Source organism: Aquila chrysaetos, chromosome 3 (assembly GCF_900496995.4).
Source record: "Aquila chrysaetos chrysaetos chromosome 3, bAquChr1.4, whole genome shotgun sequence".
NCBI lineage: Eukaryota > Metazoa > Chordata > Aves > Accipitriformes > Accipitridae > Aquila > Aquila chrysaetos.
In genome coordinates, this window is record NC_044006.1 from 76,139,311 (window position 1) to 76,157,754 (window position 18,444).

Consider the following 18,444-nt stretch of genomic DNA (forward strand, 5'->3'; position numbering starts at 1 on the left):
TCCGAAATAATTCCTCGGCTGATGGGGAGAGGATGGATGGGGCTGGGGCATCTTCCGTAGACATTTGTCCTGGTCACGTCCACCCCGCAGCGGGGCAGGGAGCAGCAAGCTCCGTTCCCATCCAGGATTTTAAACCTCGAAAGGTAAGTATTTATGTGCTTGGCACACTGCAAAAGGGGAATTTCACATCAATAAATAGAAATATTGATCCAAATGGAAAGGGGTTGTCCCGAGCGGCTCCGGGCCGGAGCATCACCGGCTGCCAGAGTGGCCGCTCCAAGCACAAGGGCCTCGTTTGTGTAATTAATGATGCAATTTCTCCCGCTTAAGACAGGGTGGTTTTGTGCGTCTTGGCAGACAAAAGCCCCGGGGCTGGCAAGTAGCTTCAGTTTGCGCTTTGGCAGCGTTGAGGGAGGGGAGCTGTGCGTCTTCTGTCATCCCGGCAGCCGTGCCATCGCCCTGCCTGCAGCCGGGCAGGGGGGACCGGGGGTGCGAAGCCACGCTGCCGGCTGGGACCAGGCGAGCCCGGTGTCGAACAAGGGCAGCATTCATCACAGGGGGGGGACGGGACACACACAGCAGGATCGGGGCGATGAGCTGAAATAAAGCCCTTGTGTCCCGCTCCCCTCCCTGGCTGCGAGCACGTGCTTAACCCCGCTGATGCGGGCAGCGGGAGATGCTGCAGAGCGGTTGCAAGCTTCGGTGATCCCCCCCCCCACCCCAAGATGTTTTTTTGGGGGGGTTGATAACCTCTTGGCAGGGTCACAGGGCTATTCCTCTTGGTCTGAGCAGCTGCAGCCCCAGATCCAGTGCAGGGACCCACCGCGCGGCTGCCCACGGGCAACCGCAAGTGGGGTAGCCCCAAGCCCATGCGCTCCTCGGCCGGAGGCTCTGACCCTGCTGCCGCTGGCCAGACCGAGCTCGGCGACCTCGGGGTCACCCTCCTGGGGATTTTTGGGGTCCAGGCTGCGACTGGTGCCTGCCGGGAGCGATCCAGCGCAGGGCTGTGCTTGAGGGGAACTCGGCACCGAGAGCTCCAGGCTGAAAAGGAAACTACGGGAGAGCCGAAACACCACGGTGAGCAGAGAAAAAAAAAAACAAAAAAACCCAAAGCCCACACAAATCCCAGCGTCACGCTCCCTGCGTGGGCTCCCGCTTCCCCTGCCTTCATCTCCTGGCCACGCACCCGCAGCTCGAAGCACGTGTCGCAGCCGGGGGCAGCCGGTGCCGGAGGGTGTCGATCTGCCATGCCGAGCCCGATGCCGGAGGGGCTGTCGCACGGCTATCCCGGCGGAGTTCAGTCCAGCCTGGAGAAACTCCCTCTCCCCATCTTTCTCCTGCCTCCCGGGCAGGTTGCACCTCTTGCTGTCTGCTCCAGTGCCTGGGGAGCACAGCCGAGCTTCGTGCTGCGAGCTAATGCCTTCCCCGAAGGTTTTTCACAGCTCAGCCTCTCCTGCTCTCAGCCCTGTGAAACCTCTGCCACGGCTTTTACCCCCTGCCCGTTGCTTTTCACGAGCCCCGTTAAACCATTCACGGGACTGCAGGAGCTTTGCCAGCGCCGAGGAAAGGGGATGGATGGAGCAGCACAGCCCACGGGGATGAGGGGGAGACAGGGAGGGCTCTGGGTCTGTCCCCCCCGAGCTCGTGAATGAGCCATGGGGAGGACACGGAGGGTCAGAGATAAGCCCCCACAGTGGCTGGCATCACCCAGGGCTGCGTCCCCTCCTTCAGTCCCCACACGGAGGAATCGGGCAGCAGCTCTTACCCCTTGCACCATCCGAAGGAGGTTCCTGTGCCTATTTCACACCCAAAACCGAGATCTGAGCAAAATAGTTTGAGAAATACGGACAAGATAAAAATGAGGGTGAGTAGGGGTGAAGGAGCGCGGCCGCATCCCCGCCCCAGGGCTGCACACCCCGTCCACCTCCCTGCCGAGCTGTTGCACCAGTTTCTGGGTGGACTGGGGAGGAACCACACCAGCTGCAGCGTTCGGCCCTGCCGAAGGGAGCCGGCGTTTCGTGATCGCCCTTTCCCCTGGGCTGGATGGGTGGCTACAATCCCCAGCCAGAACAGAGCAAAGCCTGCGCTACCCGGAGCAGACGGCACGGCTCCCACAGCTCGCTGATCCCCGATAACATCAGCACATTCCCTATTTTTTCTTCCTTCCAGCCCCGGCCAGCAGCAAATTCTGTGCGTAGAGGAACAGGATCTACAGCGTGGCCTGGAGAGTCTGGACACTGCGTGGGCCCTGTGATGACACGCCTCGGGTGGAAACCATCGCTTCAGCAGAGCCTCTCTGCTGCCGACGGGGTCGGGGTGCTGTGTCACAGCAGGTCACGCACCCTTTTAGGGATGGGGGACAAGAGAGGAGCAGGGGGGGCTCTGCTTATTTCAGCAGCACAAAGCGACGCCAGTGGAAGAGCTGGCCCTTCAAGTTCAATTCCCTCCCAGAACAGGAATAAATAGGTGTCCTGCCCTATTAGGCATGCAAAGGTCCTGATTCAGAGCTTGAAATTCAAGGCAAGATGAACAGCTTCAAAAGAATAACCTGACTTACGGGAGTTTTGTAATCCCATTGTTTGCCTAATACTATATACTCTTTACTACCGAGACAAGTGCAAGGAACAAGAAGACATAGGGCTCAGGCAGCCCTTGCTGGGAAACCCTAATAAACCTGACCTCCCGCCTGCAGCTCCCCCAGCTGAAGACAGGGCAGAGAAGACACCCATTTCACCCGACGAGCCTCTGCACAAGAGAGGACAGTCGTAGAATAAACCCCTGCTCACGATGAGGGCTGGTCTGTGCACACATGTTAAGCAGCTGCCGGGCTGCCTGAAGGATTCAGAGAAGAAACAGAACCTGGGGAGCGAGGGGAAGCGTGACCTGTTGAACAGAGATCGGGAGATCATCCAAAATACCGGCCCTCACTTGACGCTGAGAAAGCAGATGCCAGGTCAACAGCCTACAGAGAGCAGCCCTCCTGTCCCACCCTGGCACAGCTGCAGTCCCCTCCGATACCCACCCAAAGCCTCAGGTTTCCCCACCGGTGAGGTTGCTCTCTAACCTGCGTAATACACCTTTCATCTTGCAGTTTTCCAGCCTGTGTAATGGGGAATCTGCTGCAACTCCAGCCAGGAAAAAAGCCAGCAGCTGGCCAGCAGCCCGAGCGTGACCCTCAGTGATGAGAAGCTGTAGCTGACAGGGGAAGGCAGGATGATCAGCTGGGAAGAACTCTGTCCCAAGTCCAGAGGCAACTACAGAATGGAAAAATGCAAAACAACGTGTTTAGGAAGGCAGACTTCATATTCCTCCCCCCCTCCCGCCCCCAAAAAAACCCCTGCTAATTCACAGATCCTATTATTAAGTGGGTTAAGCAGGAAGAACAATCTCTTGTGGGAAGTGATGAGACTACTCAAGAAGCTCAACAGATGCCCTCGAGGCAGTGGACTCCAGCAGAAGCCAACTATCGCCAGCCAACAGGAGCAAAGAGCTGCTGCCCACCTCTTCACCTGCACGAGTCCAGCTGGGAATGATACATTATTTGGAAAATATGGGAGATGTCCTGACATTTTCATGCAAATTGTGATGTGGCAAAATGCTGGTTGGATTTGCATTTATCTAGCACACGGTACTGTACAAAGGTGATACAAAACAACATGATACCAGTGCAAGTTTCATGAAACTTTTTATTCAACAAGTATTCATTATGATTCTGCCAAGATGATCAAATGAACAGCAAGGCATAAAAAACATGAAATAGTTAAGAGATTTTATTCTAATAGCTTTAATTACAGTGCTTGTTTGTCGAAATGAAAACTGAAAACAAGTATACAAAACAGTTGATTACTAATTGTGTATTGAAAGCAATAAAGGTTTCCACAACACTAAATAAACCAGTTCTGATAGTTCCTCAAGTTAAAGTTTAACAGCTCCAGCTTCTTCAGTGTTTATCAAAATACAAAAGAAAAGTAAAGAGGTCTTTTTTCTGATGGCAAATCTGAACCTTGCAGTATGAGGGATGCCAAGGGTTTTCACACATATACAGATATGGGATTGTTCCAAAATGGGATTGAATACTTCTAGAGTGGAATGACTCTCCAAACTCTCATGCTTTTTTTTTTTTTTTTTCCTAGACGCTATACATAGATGTTTGGTGTTTTTCATGGCAATTCTTACGTTAAGTACAGTACTTTCTGCCTATAGAGCTTAGGACTAGTACAGGCTGTGCTTTCTGTGGAAAGGTTTGCCTTCTGGAGTGGTTTACACACAAGAAAAGTACAAAACACTTTTGACAAATACAACAGGCTAAAAATGCTGACTTCTGGAAATTATTCAAGTTCAATGGAAGCGGTAAGTCTCACCTGAACCAAAAGTCAGATGTTTAGCATGAGTCCGCAAGCTCACCTAAACAAGGTCTGACAAGTCTTTTAACGAGTATGAACAAATATGAGCACATACTGTGAGCTACAGAAAGAGCCAGAGATCTATTAGTTATGATCTGTTCTTTAACCAGGTGAAGCTAATTTGGTGTTGATCATTGCTTCACCATTTCAAAATAATCGAAAGTCTCCACATTAGAGCTAGAACAGCAGAAGCCATGTCAAACGTTTGTATGTTGAAGTGTTTTTACTTTTCCTTGACTATTTAAAAAAATACAGAATTCAGGTTAAAAACCAACCACCAAAATGGATCTCACAGATCTCACAACCCAACCGAGATAGTATTCAGCTCTACTGCACAAGGACCACTGGCAACCCTTATGTTAACCCACTTAAATCCCTTCCAAGTACTAAACAGTGAGTTGATTCTTTACAATAAAAAAGCTGAGTAATATTGCATAGGAGTACCAGAAACTGCCTCATTGGAAACAAAAACTATTTACATTAAATAAGAAACCTAACTGTTTTCAGGCTTGTATTTGCCACATTTACAGCATGATGCAATATATACTGTGACAAAAGAAATGAAAACAGCTTCCGGCACTCAATACCACAAAGTAGCACAGTTTGCCACATTAGAGTAAAGCGAAGGGCGAATAGGAGGAAATAAGAGGGAAGGGTGGAAAAAGAGGGAAGAGGAAGGTTTATGGTTTCATTTCTGGTTTCGGAGCTGATTGGACAACCAGTCCAGTCCTTCATAGAGACCGTCTCCACTAGTGGCACAGGTTGCCTGGATATACCAGTTCCTGTGACGAAGAGAATGCAGTCCAAGTTTGTCTGTGATTTCTGCTGCATTCATCGCATTCGGCAGGTCCTGAGGGAAGGAAGAAGAGTCATTTTCTCCCCTACTCGCTGAGAAGCAATGCCTGCCTCCCTAAACCGGTTTTGATCATCAGCTCTAAAGCCATTAAAAGAAAGTTAAGAGCTCTTAGAGCTTCTCTTTCAGAGAAGCTCAGAGGATTACTTCTGTATTCAAGCTTTCCCCCAGTACTGACAAAAGTCTAAAAGGTTTAACAATACGATCAAAAACACGTATTATGGAATATTTCTCTTCAGAAAACAGAAGCGAGACAGCTGACGTTTGGATCAAGTCATCAAGCCCCTCAATGTTGACCCAAAACCGCTTACAATTCAAGGCCCATTTCATTCACTTTCCACTCAGGAAGTGTTTTCTGTGACTGCAGTTATGATTTAAGATCAACTTTTGTCATAAAGTAGTACTTGGCTTAGTACTGCTTCTGTTTATAGTCCACCTTTCCTGCTCCTAGACAAGACTTACAGCTGCTTTACCCTTCACAACTGAGCCTGTGCAATTGATGAAGCGCGATGGTATTCCTTCTGTAAGTTTACTAGTCACATTTAAGACCCTCGACATCTGGGTTTAAGCTATAGGTTTGGGTTTACAAGCAATAAAAGGCAGAAGTCTCAGCTCGCTTTGTGGCCTGGAAGAGCACAGCTCTCAGGTCAACACAAGTACATCAAAAGTCAGCCCAGGGCTTCCACCAACACCCGTGGTGCCCTCAAACACCCAAATTGAAGAATATAGGGAGGTTCTGGCATTCTGGCCTTCCTCTCTGTTTTGAGGAAGCTTGGGCAGGTGCTGTACTCAAGCCAAGCCAACTGTAAAAATCAAACTGGTAAAGTTCTTCCCTAAAACTGAAACTCCAGGCTAATAGAAATTACCACTTAGAAGGATGCTCCTTTCAGATGAGAACAGGGTAATTTAATCTACGGGTTTGCTGTCTTCAACAAAACTGAATGGACAATTACTGAGAGCTTATCTATTATTACACTGAAAACATGAACATCAAGTTCAAGACCTAGCACTCACCAACTATGTTGTATGTTTTCAAGAGTTCATACAGAAAGACACTTTTCTTGGGCATACCTGTTTGTTAGCAAACACTAATAAAACAGCATCTCTAAGCTCATCTTCTGCCAACATTCTCATAAGCTCTTCTCTGGCCTCATTCACTCGTTCTCTGTCATTACTGTCAACCACAAAAATCAGACCTAGAAATAAGCAAACAATCAGAATAAGCATACACCAGAAGTTATTTACAAATGATAAATATTTCTGGAGGTCAGAACTAAACTTTGAAGAGAAAAAAATGCAAAACACTTCAGTATATATCAGAAATACAGTTTTCTTATTACTGTAATCTCATGTCTGAGGGAAGGTCTGTTCTTGCCGAAAGCTGGTGAAAGCAAGTGTTAGTTTGCATTTGCATTTTTAGAACTTGTGCGCTTCATCTACCTAACCACTGCAATATTTTCCAGTGAGTAGCAACTCTTGAAATCCCGTGACAGGACTCAAATGCACGCACATTATAAAGGCCCAGCAGTGGAAGAAGTGACAAGCTCTCAGTTTATAGGGCTGTTAGAGCTTGTAGTAAAGACTCTGCTTTGAGGTGAAGGCAGAGAGCTGTGACACTTACAGAAGAAAAGCAGAGTTCTGAACTTGCTCTGAGTCAGATGGACAAGGAAGACTGGTTTCTAGATTTCTTCCCATCCCTTTTTGAACCTGCACTAGCTTAACAGAAGAGCCAGAGCAGCACACAAGCACACCCTTTTATAATAAGTATTTCCACTCCCCCCCGAGAAACTTGCAAAATGATCTTAGTAAGGACATTAAAAAAAACTTTTAGATTCCGAAAACCTGTGATTTAAGTGTTCGGACTCACCTTGTGTGTTCTGGAAATAATGGCGCCAGAGTGGTCTGATCTTATCCTGACCACCTACATCCCAGACTGTGAAGCTAATGTTCTTGTATTCTACTGTTTCCACATTGAAACCTAAAATTGAAATTGTGGCAAAAATCTCAGTTAAACATAGTTGGCCCTGGACCTATTGTATTTACCAAGTCACACTCAGAACGTCATCATTAAAAAAGTTATCTCAATATTTAAATCTACTTTAAATAAGCAGAATCCTATACTGAAGCCCTCAACACAGACAAACATGGGTTCTCTGGAACTCCTGCTCCCCCCCCCTCGCAATCAAACTAATGAACAGCAGCTGTAATTGCTACCCAAGTAGCTACAAAATGCAGAGCAAACTATGTTGCATGAAAAAAACCTGGGCTTTAAGGACTGCAAATAAGGTATGTCCCTGATCACACAGTTCCGGCAGTCACCCTCTGTTTCTCAGTCTAATCTGCTTGACACCACAACACACTTAGGAGGGCAGACAGCCCTTCTGTGGCCCATAAAGGGTTGTTCCACAAGTGACTTGAGAGGGAACGGAGTGAAAAAACAGAGTCATGTAATCTCCTCCCATGCCAGGAACATTTGGTTGTGCCATCTTCATACCATCGTTTTAGCAAGTGTCTGTTCTGACAGTCAAGTCACCTAAATCAGAGTGGCAGCTGCTGCAAACGGTAAGACCCAAAACTCAAAGCAAGCAGTTATATAAATGTAAAAATCTTACCTATAGTAGGAATAGTAGTTACTATTTCACCAAGTTTAAGTTTGTACAAAATAGTAGTCTTTCCTGCAGCATCCAGACCAACCATTAGAATACGCATTTCTTTTTTGCCAAAAAGGCCTTTGAAGAGGTTAGCAAAAATATTTCCCATGCTTGAGATATGTTCTCACTGGCCAGTGAAGTCTAGAGGAAAAAGATCACAATATCAGTCATGAGCTACTAATGGCTGTGTTCTGACCAGAGCATAATCAACCATCAACAAAAGTATCAGATAATATCAAACCTTTACAGACACCCCGGCTACCACCGTACACGATTCTTCCCCATACTGAAACAATACAGAGATAACAGATATGCCAAAACTTAGTGCTCATAAAACGACGTGGCTCTGAGTGCTTTATATCTTTCAAATATTCTTTCAGAGATTTTAGTATTCAATGCTGTTCCCACACTTTTGTTTGCAAAATTCATGGTTTGCTTTCAACACAACTGACCACTTCAGGTACTTTGTCCCCCATTGTTATGGGATAATTTATCTGCAGCCTAAAGTGTCACCATAACACACACTTTTTCTAATTGACCTGCAGTTAAAGTTTTAAATGTGTGCCCATCTCTTTGCTGCTTAGCACACCAATAGCTGGTCCTTTTGCGAAGGAAGCTCAGAATACAGCTTGCATTCTCTCCTACTCAGAACAGTTTCCTTCCTCTCAAACCCTGAGGAAATGGCCTGGGAACACAACGTAAAACACAAAGCAGTATTACATTCATTAACATTGCAGGTTGACCTTCTCTAGGAAGCAAACCCACATGTACTGAAACTTAACTATCAAAAATTAATAGCCACATTAAAACAGGCAAGTTTAGAAATGAATGCTTCTTCCTTCCCTGCAAACACTTCTGCTTGGACACTTAGAAGCGATTAACATCACCAGAAGCTTCCTGTTCAGGCACTGGAGAAACTGCCTCTCCACTCCAGCCCTCACAGACACTCCCCTGTGCCCTTGGGATGGGATCCACTCCACCACAGGTTCCACAGATCTCCCCCCTTTCCAAACTTAATACTACACAGTTTACAGCGAGTTTGAAATCACCAAGAGAACTATTATTCTGCTCAAGTAAGGCATGAAAAAAGCAGTCCAAAAGCTTTAGAGTGAGGTGTAGATGAGGATGCTACATGGTGATAGTGACAATTCACACCTCTACTGCTGCTTTGTCTAGAAGCGGTCAGATGGCAGTTTAAAAAGAGACTGAGCCCAACCGAAAATACAAGCTTAAGACAGTAGGAGCACATATGGCCAAGACGTGTAACATTCAAAGGATGGGTTTCCTGTAAACCAAGTCACACAATTTAAAGCGCAATATGAAGTTTGAAACATCTCTTGTAGACAGTCTGTATTTCATGATGAAACTGTGTGCCTGAAGCAAAATTCTCACTGGAGACAGACTTTACAGAATGTCTACTTAAGACCATTAAAACAAGCTTTGAACTGAAAAGCGCACCACAGAACAAAAATCTGGCCCTGCTCTGTTTAGCTCTATGCTAGGGACATGTGAAGTCTGGCTTCCTCACTCAGCACTGTGAAAGCTCTAAGCAGTTCTGCCCTTCTGGGAGAGCTTTGCTGGATACAATTTTTAACCCAAAAGGTAAGCACTGTAACATTAACTAAGTCACATGTCTTTGCACAAGCAGCTCCACAGTGAAGTTCAGACTCCACTCCAGAGTTCCTGGATGACATCAATCACCACTTCAAACTTGCTGAAGTTACTCAAGTCAAAGTTTCATTTATTTTATATGAATGAAGCTCGATGTGACCAAAACTTTAAAACTAAGCTCCTCTATAAGCCAGACAGGGCAGCCTGTGGATTAAAACCAAAAAGAAGGCTTAAAAGTTCCATTATTCCACCATTTCCTTCATATTTCTGCAGCACGACCATGAATATTCAACTCCCACTTGAATATATGAAAGCTGTATAAACAGGAAAGTTAATTAGGAAGTAGAGAAAACAGTTTTGCTAGAGTCCCTATTTATCCGAATCACTCGCACAGCAGGAAATCTCACTCCCCAGCCCACAACAGCAGCTCTTACTGGGCTGGAGGGGGGAAGGCTGTAAAGCTTTCCTTTGTCCAGCTGCTCATGAGACCTCTATCTTCTACTTCATCTAAAAAGCAATAGTCATGCTTGAACTGTAACCTTTTACCAGAGCTCTTGTAACTCTCCAAAATGAGCATAAGAACATTGTTGCAAGAGAACCTTACAAGCTCTCCAAAAGAATGCATCTGTTTTGTTTCTGCATGTTTAAAAGCATAATAGGTTATTAAATGCTTGGATCAACAGCAGTAATCGGGTAACACAGCAAAATCTTAGCATTTACATCCACGACAGCTTTCCACACCCTGGAGAAGTCACAGTCTGCCGAACAAGTTGCTTACACTTGGCACTAACAGTAGTGAATCCCGTTAGATCCTTGTTTTCCTGGCAGCTATTTCCAGGTCAAGCCTGCCCTCCACCACTGAAGCTGCTTTTGTACACCCATCCTCCCTATTTTTACTTTTTGTGAAGAGGAAGAAGTTAAGATACACTTAAGCACTTGGTTTCCGTTTCCTTCTTGTTCTCTTCCACATTCCTACTATCCAAACCACTTCTGTAACTTATTTAGTACTTCAGGGTAGGTGACATTGCAGAAAGTCCAATTTATTTTTATAAGCAGTTAAGTGTAGCTTACAGCCCACCCCTGCAAGACAAAGCATGTTCAGATGTTGACTAGAAAGTAGCAGAATTGTTGCTGTCTTCAAGAAAAATACTAGGAGAAACCCATCTGCACAACTCCCACAAACCATCACGGTTCCCACCAGTGACTTGCTGGATGCTACTGGGGCAAAAGAGAGGGTCTCTGCCATCACCATCGGGGGGACCATCCTCTGACCAGCAGCTAGAATCACGTTCATCTATTGCCACAGAAAAGGAAATCATACTCATTACTCTCTATTATCTAGGCAAAAGCACAAGTTCCTTCCTCAGTATCATTAAAATCCTCAACCAAATCATCATCACAACTGTGGCCAGCCATCAGCGCTCTGCTTTTTAGACCATTCGTGCTGTCAAACAGCATAGACGCTACCACAGCAGAAACCGCCGCGACAGTGTAGAGCTGCTTCCCAGGACTTCGCTGCCACCCATTAATACAACTCAGCTGAGGGATCACGCGATTACTTCCACTGTACTTCAGAGCTGAATCTGCTTACTTTAATTCTCATTTCAGTCCATTAGTTGGACCATAAGAACCAACATACACAGTCTGAAAATACAAAGAAATTTAAGACCCTTTTAGGTTAACCAAGCAATCCTGTGGCTCTTCAGGCAAGATTTGCAGTCTGTATCAAGAGTTGCCAATACTTTGTCTATATTCTATACTGAGCTTAACTTTCTCTTTTCCTCAACTCAAATGTTGTCAGTAATTGCTATACTGATTCTTTTAGAAGCACAAGTTCAATAAAATGCCTGAAAACATAAAAGAGTATGCCTTGTGAGCTGCTTGTAGTACTTCAGCACATCTTCAAAAGAGGTATCCATCAGGCTAAATAGGAAGATTTGTGTATGAAAGAATAATTTGAATAAACAGCACAGAGTATTTTTGCAGAATGTAGTGTGCATGTTCCCTCAGCGCAACCTCAGCTTCTAGAAATGGAAGGTCACCACCCCTCGACAAACCCAGATCACCCCAAAACTGTCGGTATGACTCTTGTTTCTCCCTGCCCACCGAAGCCCTGAAGCACACCTTAGTCTACTCCACCTCAAGATCCTCACAACAGTAAAAACCTGTTAAGCAGGTTCAGGTAAGATACAATGCGCCATTGGTAAACAGAGAGAAAAGACATTCACTGGGTACGACTGCAGTTTTGTTTCAGGAAACAAGCTATTTTCACCAGCCTGTTTTCTAGTAAGGGATACGTTTAGATAAGCAATTAGGAGAACAGGCAGCCTTTTTCAGAAAGGCTCAGTGTAATGAGTTAAAAATGAATGAGTGCCTGCAATAGCAGGCAGCCTGGTGTCTGTTAAAGCGATACGATACGGCCCGTGAGTAAGAACTAGAATTTGCTTTTATTAATTGTAGGTGGTTAGAATAAAGAGCTCTGAGGAATCTCTCAAGGCCAAAGATCATTCGACACTTAATCTTTTGCAGCATTTTATATTTAACCGTACACTAATGCATTTTAAATTTAACCGTACATGAATGCATTTTAATGTCATTTCATTCAGGCTGCTTATCTTGAGGAGTGAAATACACTTTTTGACCTCCAAACTTCTTGGATGAGCTGTTAGTTAACAAGCCAGCCTACAGAAGCATGACCAGAAAGGTATGCAGTACATCAAAGAAAGCATAGCTACATCTTGAAATCTCTGCCTCACCTTAATTTTGCACCTCTGGAAAAGTTCTTTTTGACCACATAGAGACTAAACTTCAGTGAGCCAGGAGTTGTGGCAAATGCCATGGTTTCATTTTGGTTTACACTGTTTCTTTAAATATACCATTGCAGACAAAATCAGAGGCTAAGACAGAGGATGCCATATGCATTATTTAGTCAAATTATGCCTGCAGTATAGAAATACATTTATTTTACTTCTGCATACCAGCACTTACCACACAAGGCTCCCACAGTGAAAAAATAATGCTCAAAACTTTTCAAGTGGCATAACCAAACTTGCTGGGCACAATCATTTTGGCAATCTGTTCTCTATAGCTGAAAAATACCAGCAGTGATGAAGAAGCCCTTAATTCTCTGTCCCTCCTCTGCACAGCATGACGAGATAGAGGTACAGAGGGCGTTTGTTGTCCCTGGGAACTATTACGTCTCCCTAGGACATTCGCATCTTGTTTTAAATGCCCGTTTCAAGGAGAGACAAACATGATGCCACCATGATGCCACTACCAATGACATACTGCATTACACAGTTATAATCAGTCAAAATACTAATGTTAAGGCACACATTAAACGCCCTAACAGTTGCTGGTTTACCAAAAAGCTTTTTCCTAGTAGCTTTCTGCACCTCATTCTACTTGCTTAGACATCTACAGCAAGTAAAACTGGTGCACTTATGAAGACAACTGATTTACTACCAAAAGCTTGTCTCCATTTAAAGGAAAGTCTACTTGACATTGGCCTAAGCATTCACTCCACCTCTAATACAATTAGAAAAACCCCAAACCCATAATTCCTAACCTGGTATTAACCCACTAGTTGTATCAGTCACAGTAGAACAAAAACTGATCAATTGGTTATTTAACAGAAATAATGATTTGAAATCCAGTCAGTTATCACTAGTTGGCCTCTGTCATGTTTCTACTTTATAGCATTCTAGAAGGTTTTAAATTAAAACGTCAAGAGAAGCAAAATATTCATAAAAAAGATCAAACCCATGTGTAAACAAGAGGTGAGAAGGCTTTTTTTTTAAAAAAAAAATAATTCAAGTTCAACAGCTGTTACATGCAAGAACAACTGGCAAATAATTTAAAGTGCAAATCTTAACTTGGCAGCTTGTTCTTTACAATATAAAGCGTGATTTAAAAGAGAATGTGAGAAGCGATCCAAGAATAGAACACTGCTAAAATTTAGAATTAATCGAGGGCCACAGTATTTCACACCACCACTCAGCAGGCACAGTCAGTTAAGTACAGCTGCATTCTTTTGAACTTGAATTTCTTTACAAATTAAAGTAATCTGTTACAGTAAATTTTGAAAAACATTCTTGATCAAAACACTTTATATATAGCCAGGGTGGCCCAATACACAACTATTCCAGTACAGTTACATTCAACTATTTTTAGAAGTTGTTTACTGGCCTCCTGCATCTGATAACCTGAGTGAAAGATGACTACTTATCAACTCCAGCTCTTCAACTTTGGGGCCTTAATACTGGAATTTAGCTTAAGTAATTTTGATTTGAGTTACCTGAGACTTTAGAGCATACCAACATCACCAGGCATAGACAATGCGCAAAATTTAAGAGTAGCTAACAAGTAGGCCAGGTTTGTTCTTCACCAGGGGATTATCTTGGACTTAAATACCATTGTAATAAAGGCCACCTCAAGAAACTCTTCTCAGAGCTCTTCACCAATAGTAAGTCCCAACTCCTTTATAGTTGTACCCATTAAAACTACAGGAGTGTTAACTGTGGAGATCAAAACCTACCACTGCAACAATTTTCCCCACTTCACACTGGAGGTGCTTCGGCCAAGCATGAGACTGAAAAGGTGTCCTAAACGTTCATAACCTTGTCATTTGTCTTTTAGGAGAGGTTAGAGGAAAGGTACTGGCATTGAAACGTCATGTGAAATAAAAGTTAAAGATACATAACTGTAGTTGTATCTAAAGAGGCATAGTTGGATTTGGCCACCAAAGGCTTGCAGTGGCCAACTAAAAAGCACCCAGATGTGCACTGCATGTTCAAGGCAGATGGAGGACAAGTCAAACGCATGTGAGAAGCTAGGTGAAAGAAAAATCTAACACAGAGCTGCTCCTTATGTAGCACCTTCGTTCAACCTAAGTAGGTTGAACATCTTGCTGTCTATACACATTACCCAGATAGCACATCTTCCACATGCTCTAACATTCTCTTGAGAGCACTGGGCTCAGAGTGGCAGGAAAACAGAAAGTATTTCCACTTACAAGATCAAAACAAGGGCAAAAGAGGGAAAATTTCCTTTGGGGTCATGTCAATTTCTCAGACACAAGAGGAACTCACTCCTAAAATACTGGTCAGAATAAAAAAAAAGTCAGTATCAACCAAAGAGGGCAGGTTCCCTGACTTGATACTCAAAACCAAAATCAGAGTTATTCCCTTATTCTCACCTTCAAGCAGGGGGAGCAAGCTACTTCTGTTTCACAGCAAAATCTCAAACTATTTTAAGCAGTTACACACTACCATGCCTAACTCAAGACCATGCAAACCAACACATAGGAAAAACACATATCTTGTCTGAAAAATATTTAAAGGATAGGTTGACAGGTGGAAAAGTACAGAAGGAGTCATTGCTCATGCTTTTAGATAAAGCGCATCCATCACCTCCCTGTGGACTGCCCATTGCTGCTCAGGAAATAAAGTGGTGCCAACAATGTAACTGTGACACCTAAGTTTGGACTGTGACTTCATATTCACCTGTTAAATGGCAGGTATACTGCTGTAAGAACTGGTTATTACAAAGCATTTATTTTCAGATAAGCGTTGCACAGTTTTTTTGAGGCTGAACTATTCACAAGTTCAAAATCTTAGATTTTAAGCCAAATATCCTGTTATTCATTCCCAGTAACTGGGCAGTAAGTCACTATTTACACTCATAGTAGAAATGGCAAGAACTCACATGAGAGCTTTGGTAATAAAACTGGCTTTTGGTTTGGGGAAAATGTCAAAGCAGAGCCTATGCAGCTAGTTGTTAGGTACAAGATCAGTGTATGAATAAGAGCTATATTAGACATGAGAGTTTTATTAGAATTGAAACATCAGCAGAAGTAGTACCATAGTCCTTCAATGTTTGCATGTGTTAGAAACAAGAAATAAAATTGGATACTCACAAGCAGAAAGAAAAAAGTGCTGAATAACACAGAAAAACAGCTGCTGTAGTAGGAAGCTGATTATAAACTTCTTTACTCATCAGTTAAAGGAAGGGAATAATGGCTGAGGACAGTGCTAGCTCTAATACAAGCTCTATAGCATTCCAGTAGCAAAACTTTCCAAGAGATTTCTAAAAAAAGAATCAGAACGATTCCTTTTCAGAAAAAGTTAACTTATGTTCACCAAATTTAGCCACTCTAAGGCAATCTAGATGCTTGTGAAGGCTGTTGAAATCTGTAAAAATTCTTGCTTGGAAGTCCATCTTTACACATCTCAGCAGCTTTTCTTTCTAAAGCAAGCTTTTATTTTTAAAGGTGTTCTTTAAACTTCACCACTGCAAATTCAGCTGGAATCTTGGGTTGTGAGCTTTTCCTCCTTCCACCAGTTAATGTAATCAATAGCTTATCTGATAATTGCACCTCAGCAAGATGTATGAATGCTGCTGCTTAAAGCAGCCTTTCAAACAGGTGTAACTGGAGCACAACACAATTCAGTGAATTCTAAGGACTAGAATCCAGCCCCCTACTCCCACACACACTTTGCCTTGAAAAAGCTGTGACTAGTCCTGCCCCCGACTTGGTCAGCATGACTAACACGCACACAGGGAACTACATGCACCAAGCAAAAATGCACCACTCCTGCCCAGTCCCTTTTCAGATTCCAACTGTATTTCACAACTAGGCAATCTTAAATATTCAGCAAAGGCCTCAGACCATCGGGGCCTGACTTTACATTCAGGTGTTTGCCTTTTAACACGATCTAGCAAGCATTATGTATATCACAGACTGTCACAGCAGCAAAGGCTGTTCTGAGCGGAGGTGACATCTGCTTGAGCCGTTTTTACTCCAGATGCTCTACCACAGCAGAAGCGTCAATAAACTTGGCAAAGCAATCGAGTTTAAGAGGTTCAAGTGAGGCAAGTTTCCTCACCCTTTCACCCAATGTAATTACTACAACAGGGAAAGCAGTCCAACAGGGTTCTCGAGCACTGCAGATGTGTTTTTAACAGAGGAAGTCAGTAGCATCATACCAAGCCTGTAAACTTTCCTTTCAGAGAATCCCTTTCTATATCTGTAAGATTGTGAGTACTTATACTGACAATTTGATTACAAAACCCACGAACAAAAGCCAAGCAGCAATCCTCTAGTTCATCTACAGTTCCTTTTTCCTACAGAAGTGCTCCAAATCAGTAGCAAAAATAGTAATAATGATATTGCCAAACGACCTTGGACAATTTACTTTGACTCAGTTACTTTGCCTGAAAAATAAGGTTAATAGAATAACCTGCAAAGGGGTGTTTTGTAAGCCTTGCTGCTCACAAAACAAAGTTCAAAGTATTATATAAATAGTTCGTATTTTAGTTATTGAGAAATCTACATTTCAAAACAAGACCTCTGGATACAACTCTAATCAACCTGTGGAATTTAGTTTGGCAAGGGCCTAGCAGCAAAGCAACAAGGTCAATGTCAAACACAACATTTAGGCAGTTTTATGACCCAGCGGAGTTTTAGTCGTGCTCTGCTGGGGCAAACGGATTCCTCCGTGAAAAGGTTCGCATAACTGGCCTATCACTTTATCAGACAGAGGTTATCAGCCCAAAGTATCATGTTAACTGCTCACAGAGACAGGATATAGTATTTTCAGACAGAATATAATATCCTCCCACCGGGAGTTGCTACGCCAAGGAAAACCGATCTCCTAGACCATCGCACCCAAGCCATGGATGGCAAACAGAGTTTGCTCTAGACTAAAGCTCAACTACTTACCAACACCCCCTCAGCCCAGCAGAAAGCCCTACTCAGCAGACAAGGGCTTACAGGAAAATAACCTCTCTCTCCTACGACTTTCATCCAAGCCTCATTTCCCCTACCGGGCTACCAGATCTCCGAGGTCCGCTACCATAAGGGTTTTCGGCGGAGAGGAAAACGAGGAAATACCTCTCTCCTCAGACCAGTTCACGGGCGGGGCAGAGGCCGGAATGAGCGAGTTTAGGGAAGGGAGGAGAAGCCCATCCCGCCGCAGCCCGTCTAATTCCTCCGGTAGAGGGAGCGACGCCAGGCCTTGTGCAGCTGCTGGGGAGCCGGAGCGGTCTCCCCCCCACTCCCGCCCGTGCCCACGCCTCCCCAGCAGGGAAGGAAAAGAACTGGCACCCCCCCCCCCCCACACCCCGTCCCAGCCACCCAGCCCCACAGGCGGGTCGGGGGGAGACGGATGGGGCTGCGCCCCGGCCAGGCCCTCCGCTCCCCACGACCCTCACTGCGGCCTGGCTGCGGCTTCCTCCTCCCGCCGGCAGCCGCCCTGGTACCGGAGGGAGAAGGAAAGACGGAAAGAAGCGGCCGGGCCCGCTCCCCCAGTGCCCGCCGCCCACTCCCCTCAGCGCCAAGGCCGCGGCGCCTCACACCCGGCCAAGGCGCGGGCAGGGAAGCCGGGCGGAGGGGCAAAGGGCTGAAGGGAGGGAAGGGGAAGGTGTCGGTGAACCCACCGGCGTCGGCTGCTGCCCCGGGCAGTGGGTCTGGCTGTCGTCGGACTAGTCCCGCTCGGAGCCGGCTTCCCCCCGCTGCGCCTCTCGGCCGCTCTCCGCCCAGGCACACAAGATGGCGGCGCTCGGCGGCCACGTCAGTGCCAGCCCCGCGCGCGGCACCACGGGTAACCGAGGAGGGCAGCGAGGGGGAGGGGGGCGGGGCCTAGCCGGGGAAGGAGGCGTGGCCACGGCAGGGACCCGCAGCGTTGCGAGGGGCGCGGGGGGCGGGTCTCGGCCGCCCTAGGCCACGCCCACTCGCTGGCCGGCCGCCCTCGGCTCCGCCCCTCCGCCCCGGGCGGCGCGTGACCGGGCGCGGGGCGCGGGGCGCGGTGCACGATCGTGCATTTTTCCCCCCTCCCGCGTGTTTTTTTTAAATTTTTTTTTTTTTTTTGGGGGGGGGGGGGAGCTGATTTGCACCATGCAGACAGCGGGCAAGGATCCCCACTGG

General features: G+C 45.5%; 1 protein-coding gene across 1 annotated transcript; it reads right to left on the reverse strand.

Annotated features, from left to right (window-relative positions):
• Positions 1 to 3,668: 3,668 nt before the first annotated feature.
• ARF1 (ADP ribosylation factor 1) lies at positions 3,669 to 18,115 on the reverse strand. The gene is made up of 5 exons (XM_030010194.2): positions 17,958 to 18,115; positions 7,869 to 8,048; positions 7,124 to 7,234; positions 6,328 to 6,452; positions 3,669 to 5,253 (listed from the first exon to the last, which is right to left on the reverse strand). Exons 2-5 carry the CDS (start codon positions 8,014 to 8,016, stop codon positions 5,092 to 5,094), a joined length of 546 nt encoding a protein of 181 aa, XP_029866054.1. The 5' UTR covers positions 8,017 to 8,048; positions 17,958 to 18,115; the 3' UTR covers positions 3,669 to 5,091.
• Between the last annotated feature and the right edge of the window lie 329 nt (positions 18,116 to 18,444).

Bases quoted from the DNA above. Each gene is read 5' to 3' on its own strand.
- ARF1 (XM_030010194.2), bottom strand. From the start codon at position 8,016: ATGGGAAATATTTTTGCTAACCTCTTCAAAGGCCTTTTTGGCAAAAAA. The intron at 6,453-7,123 runs GTGAGTCCGAAC...GCTTATTTCTAG, and splicing joins TTATTTCCAGAACACACAAG to GTCTGATTTTTGTGGTTGAC. The intron at 5,254-6,327 runs GTATGCCCAAGA...TCCTTCCCTCAG, and splicing joins TAGTGTTTGCTAACAAACAG to GACCTGCCGAATGCGATGAA.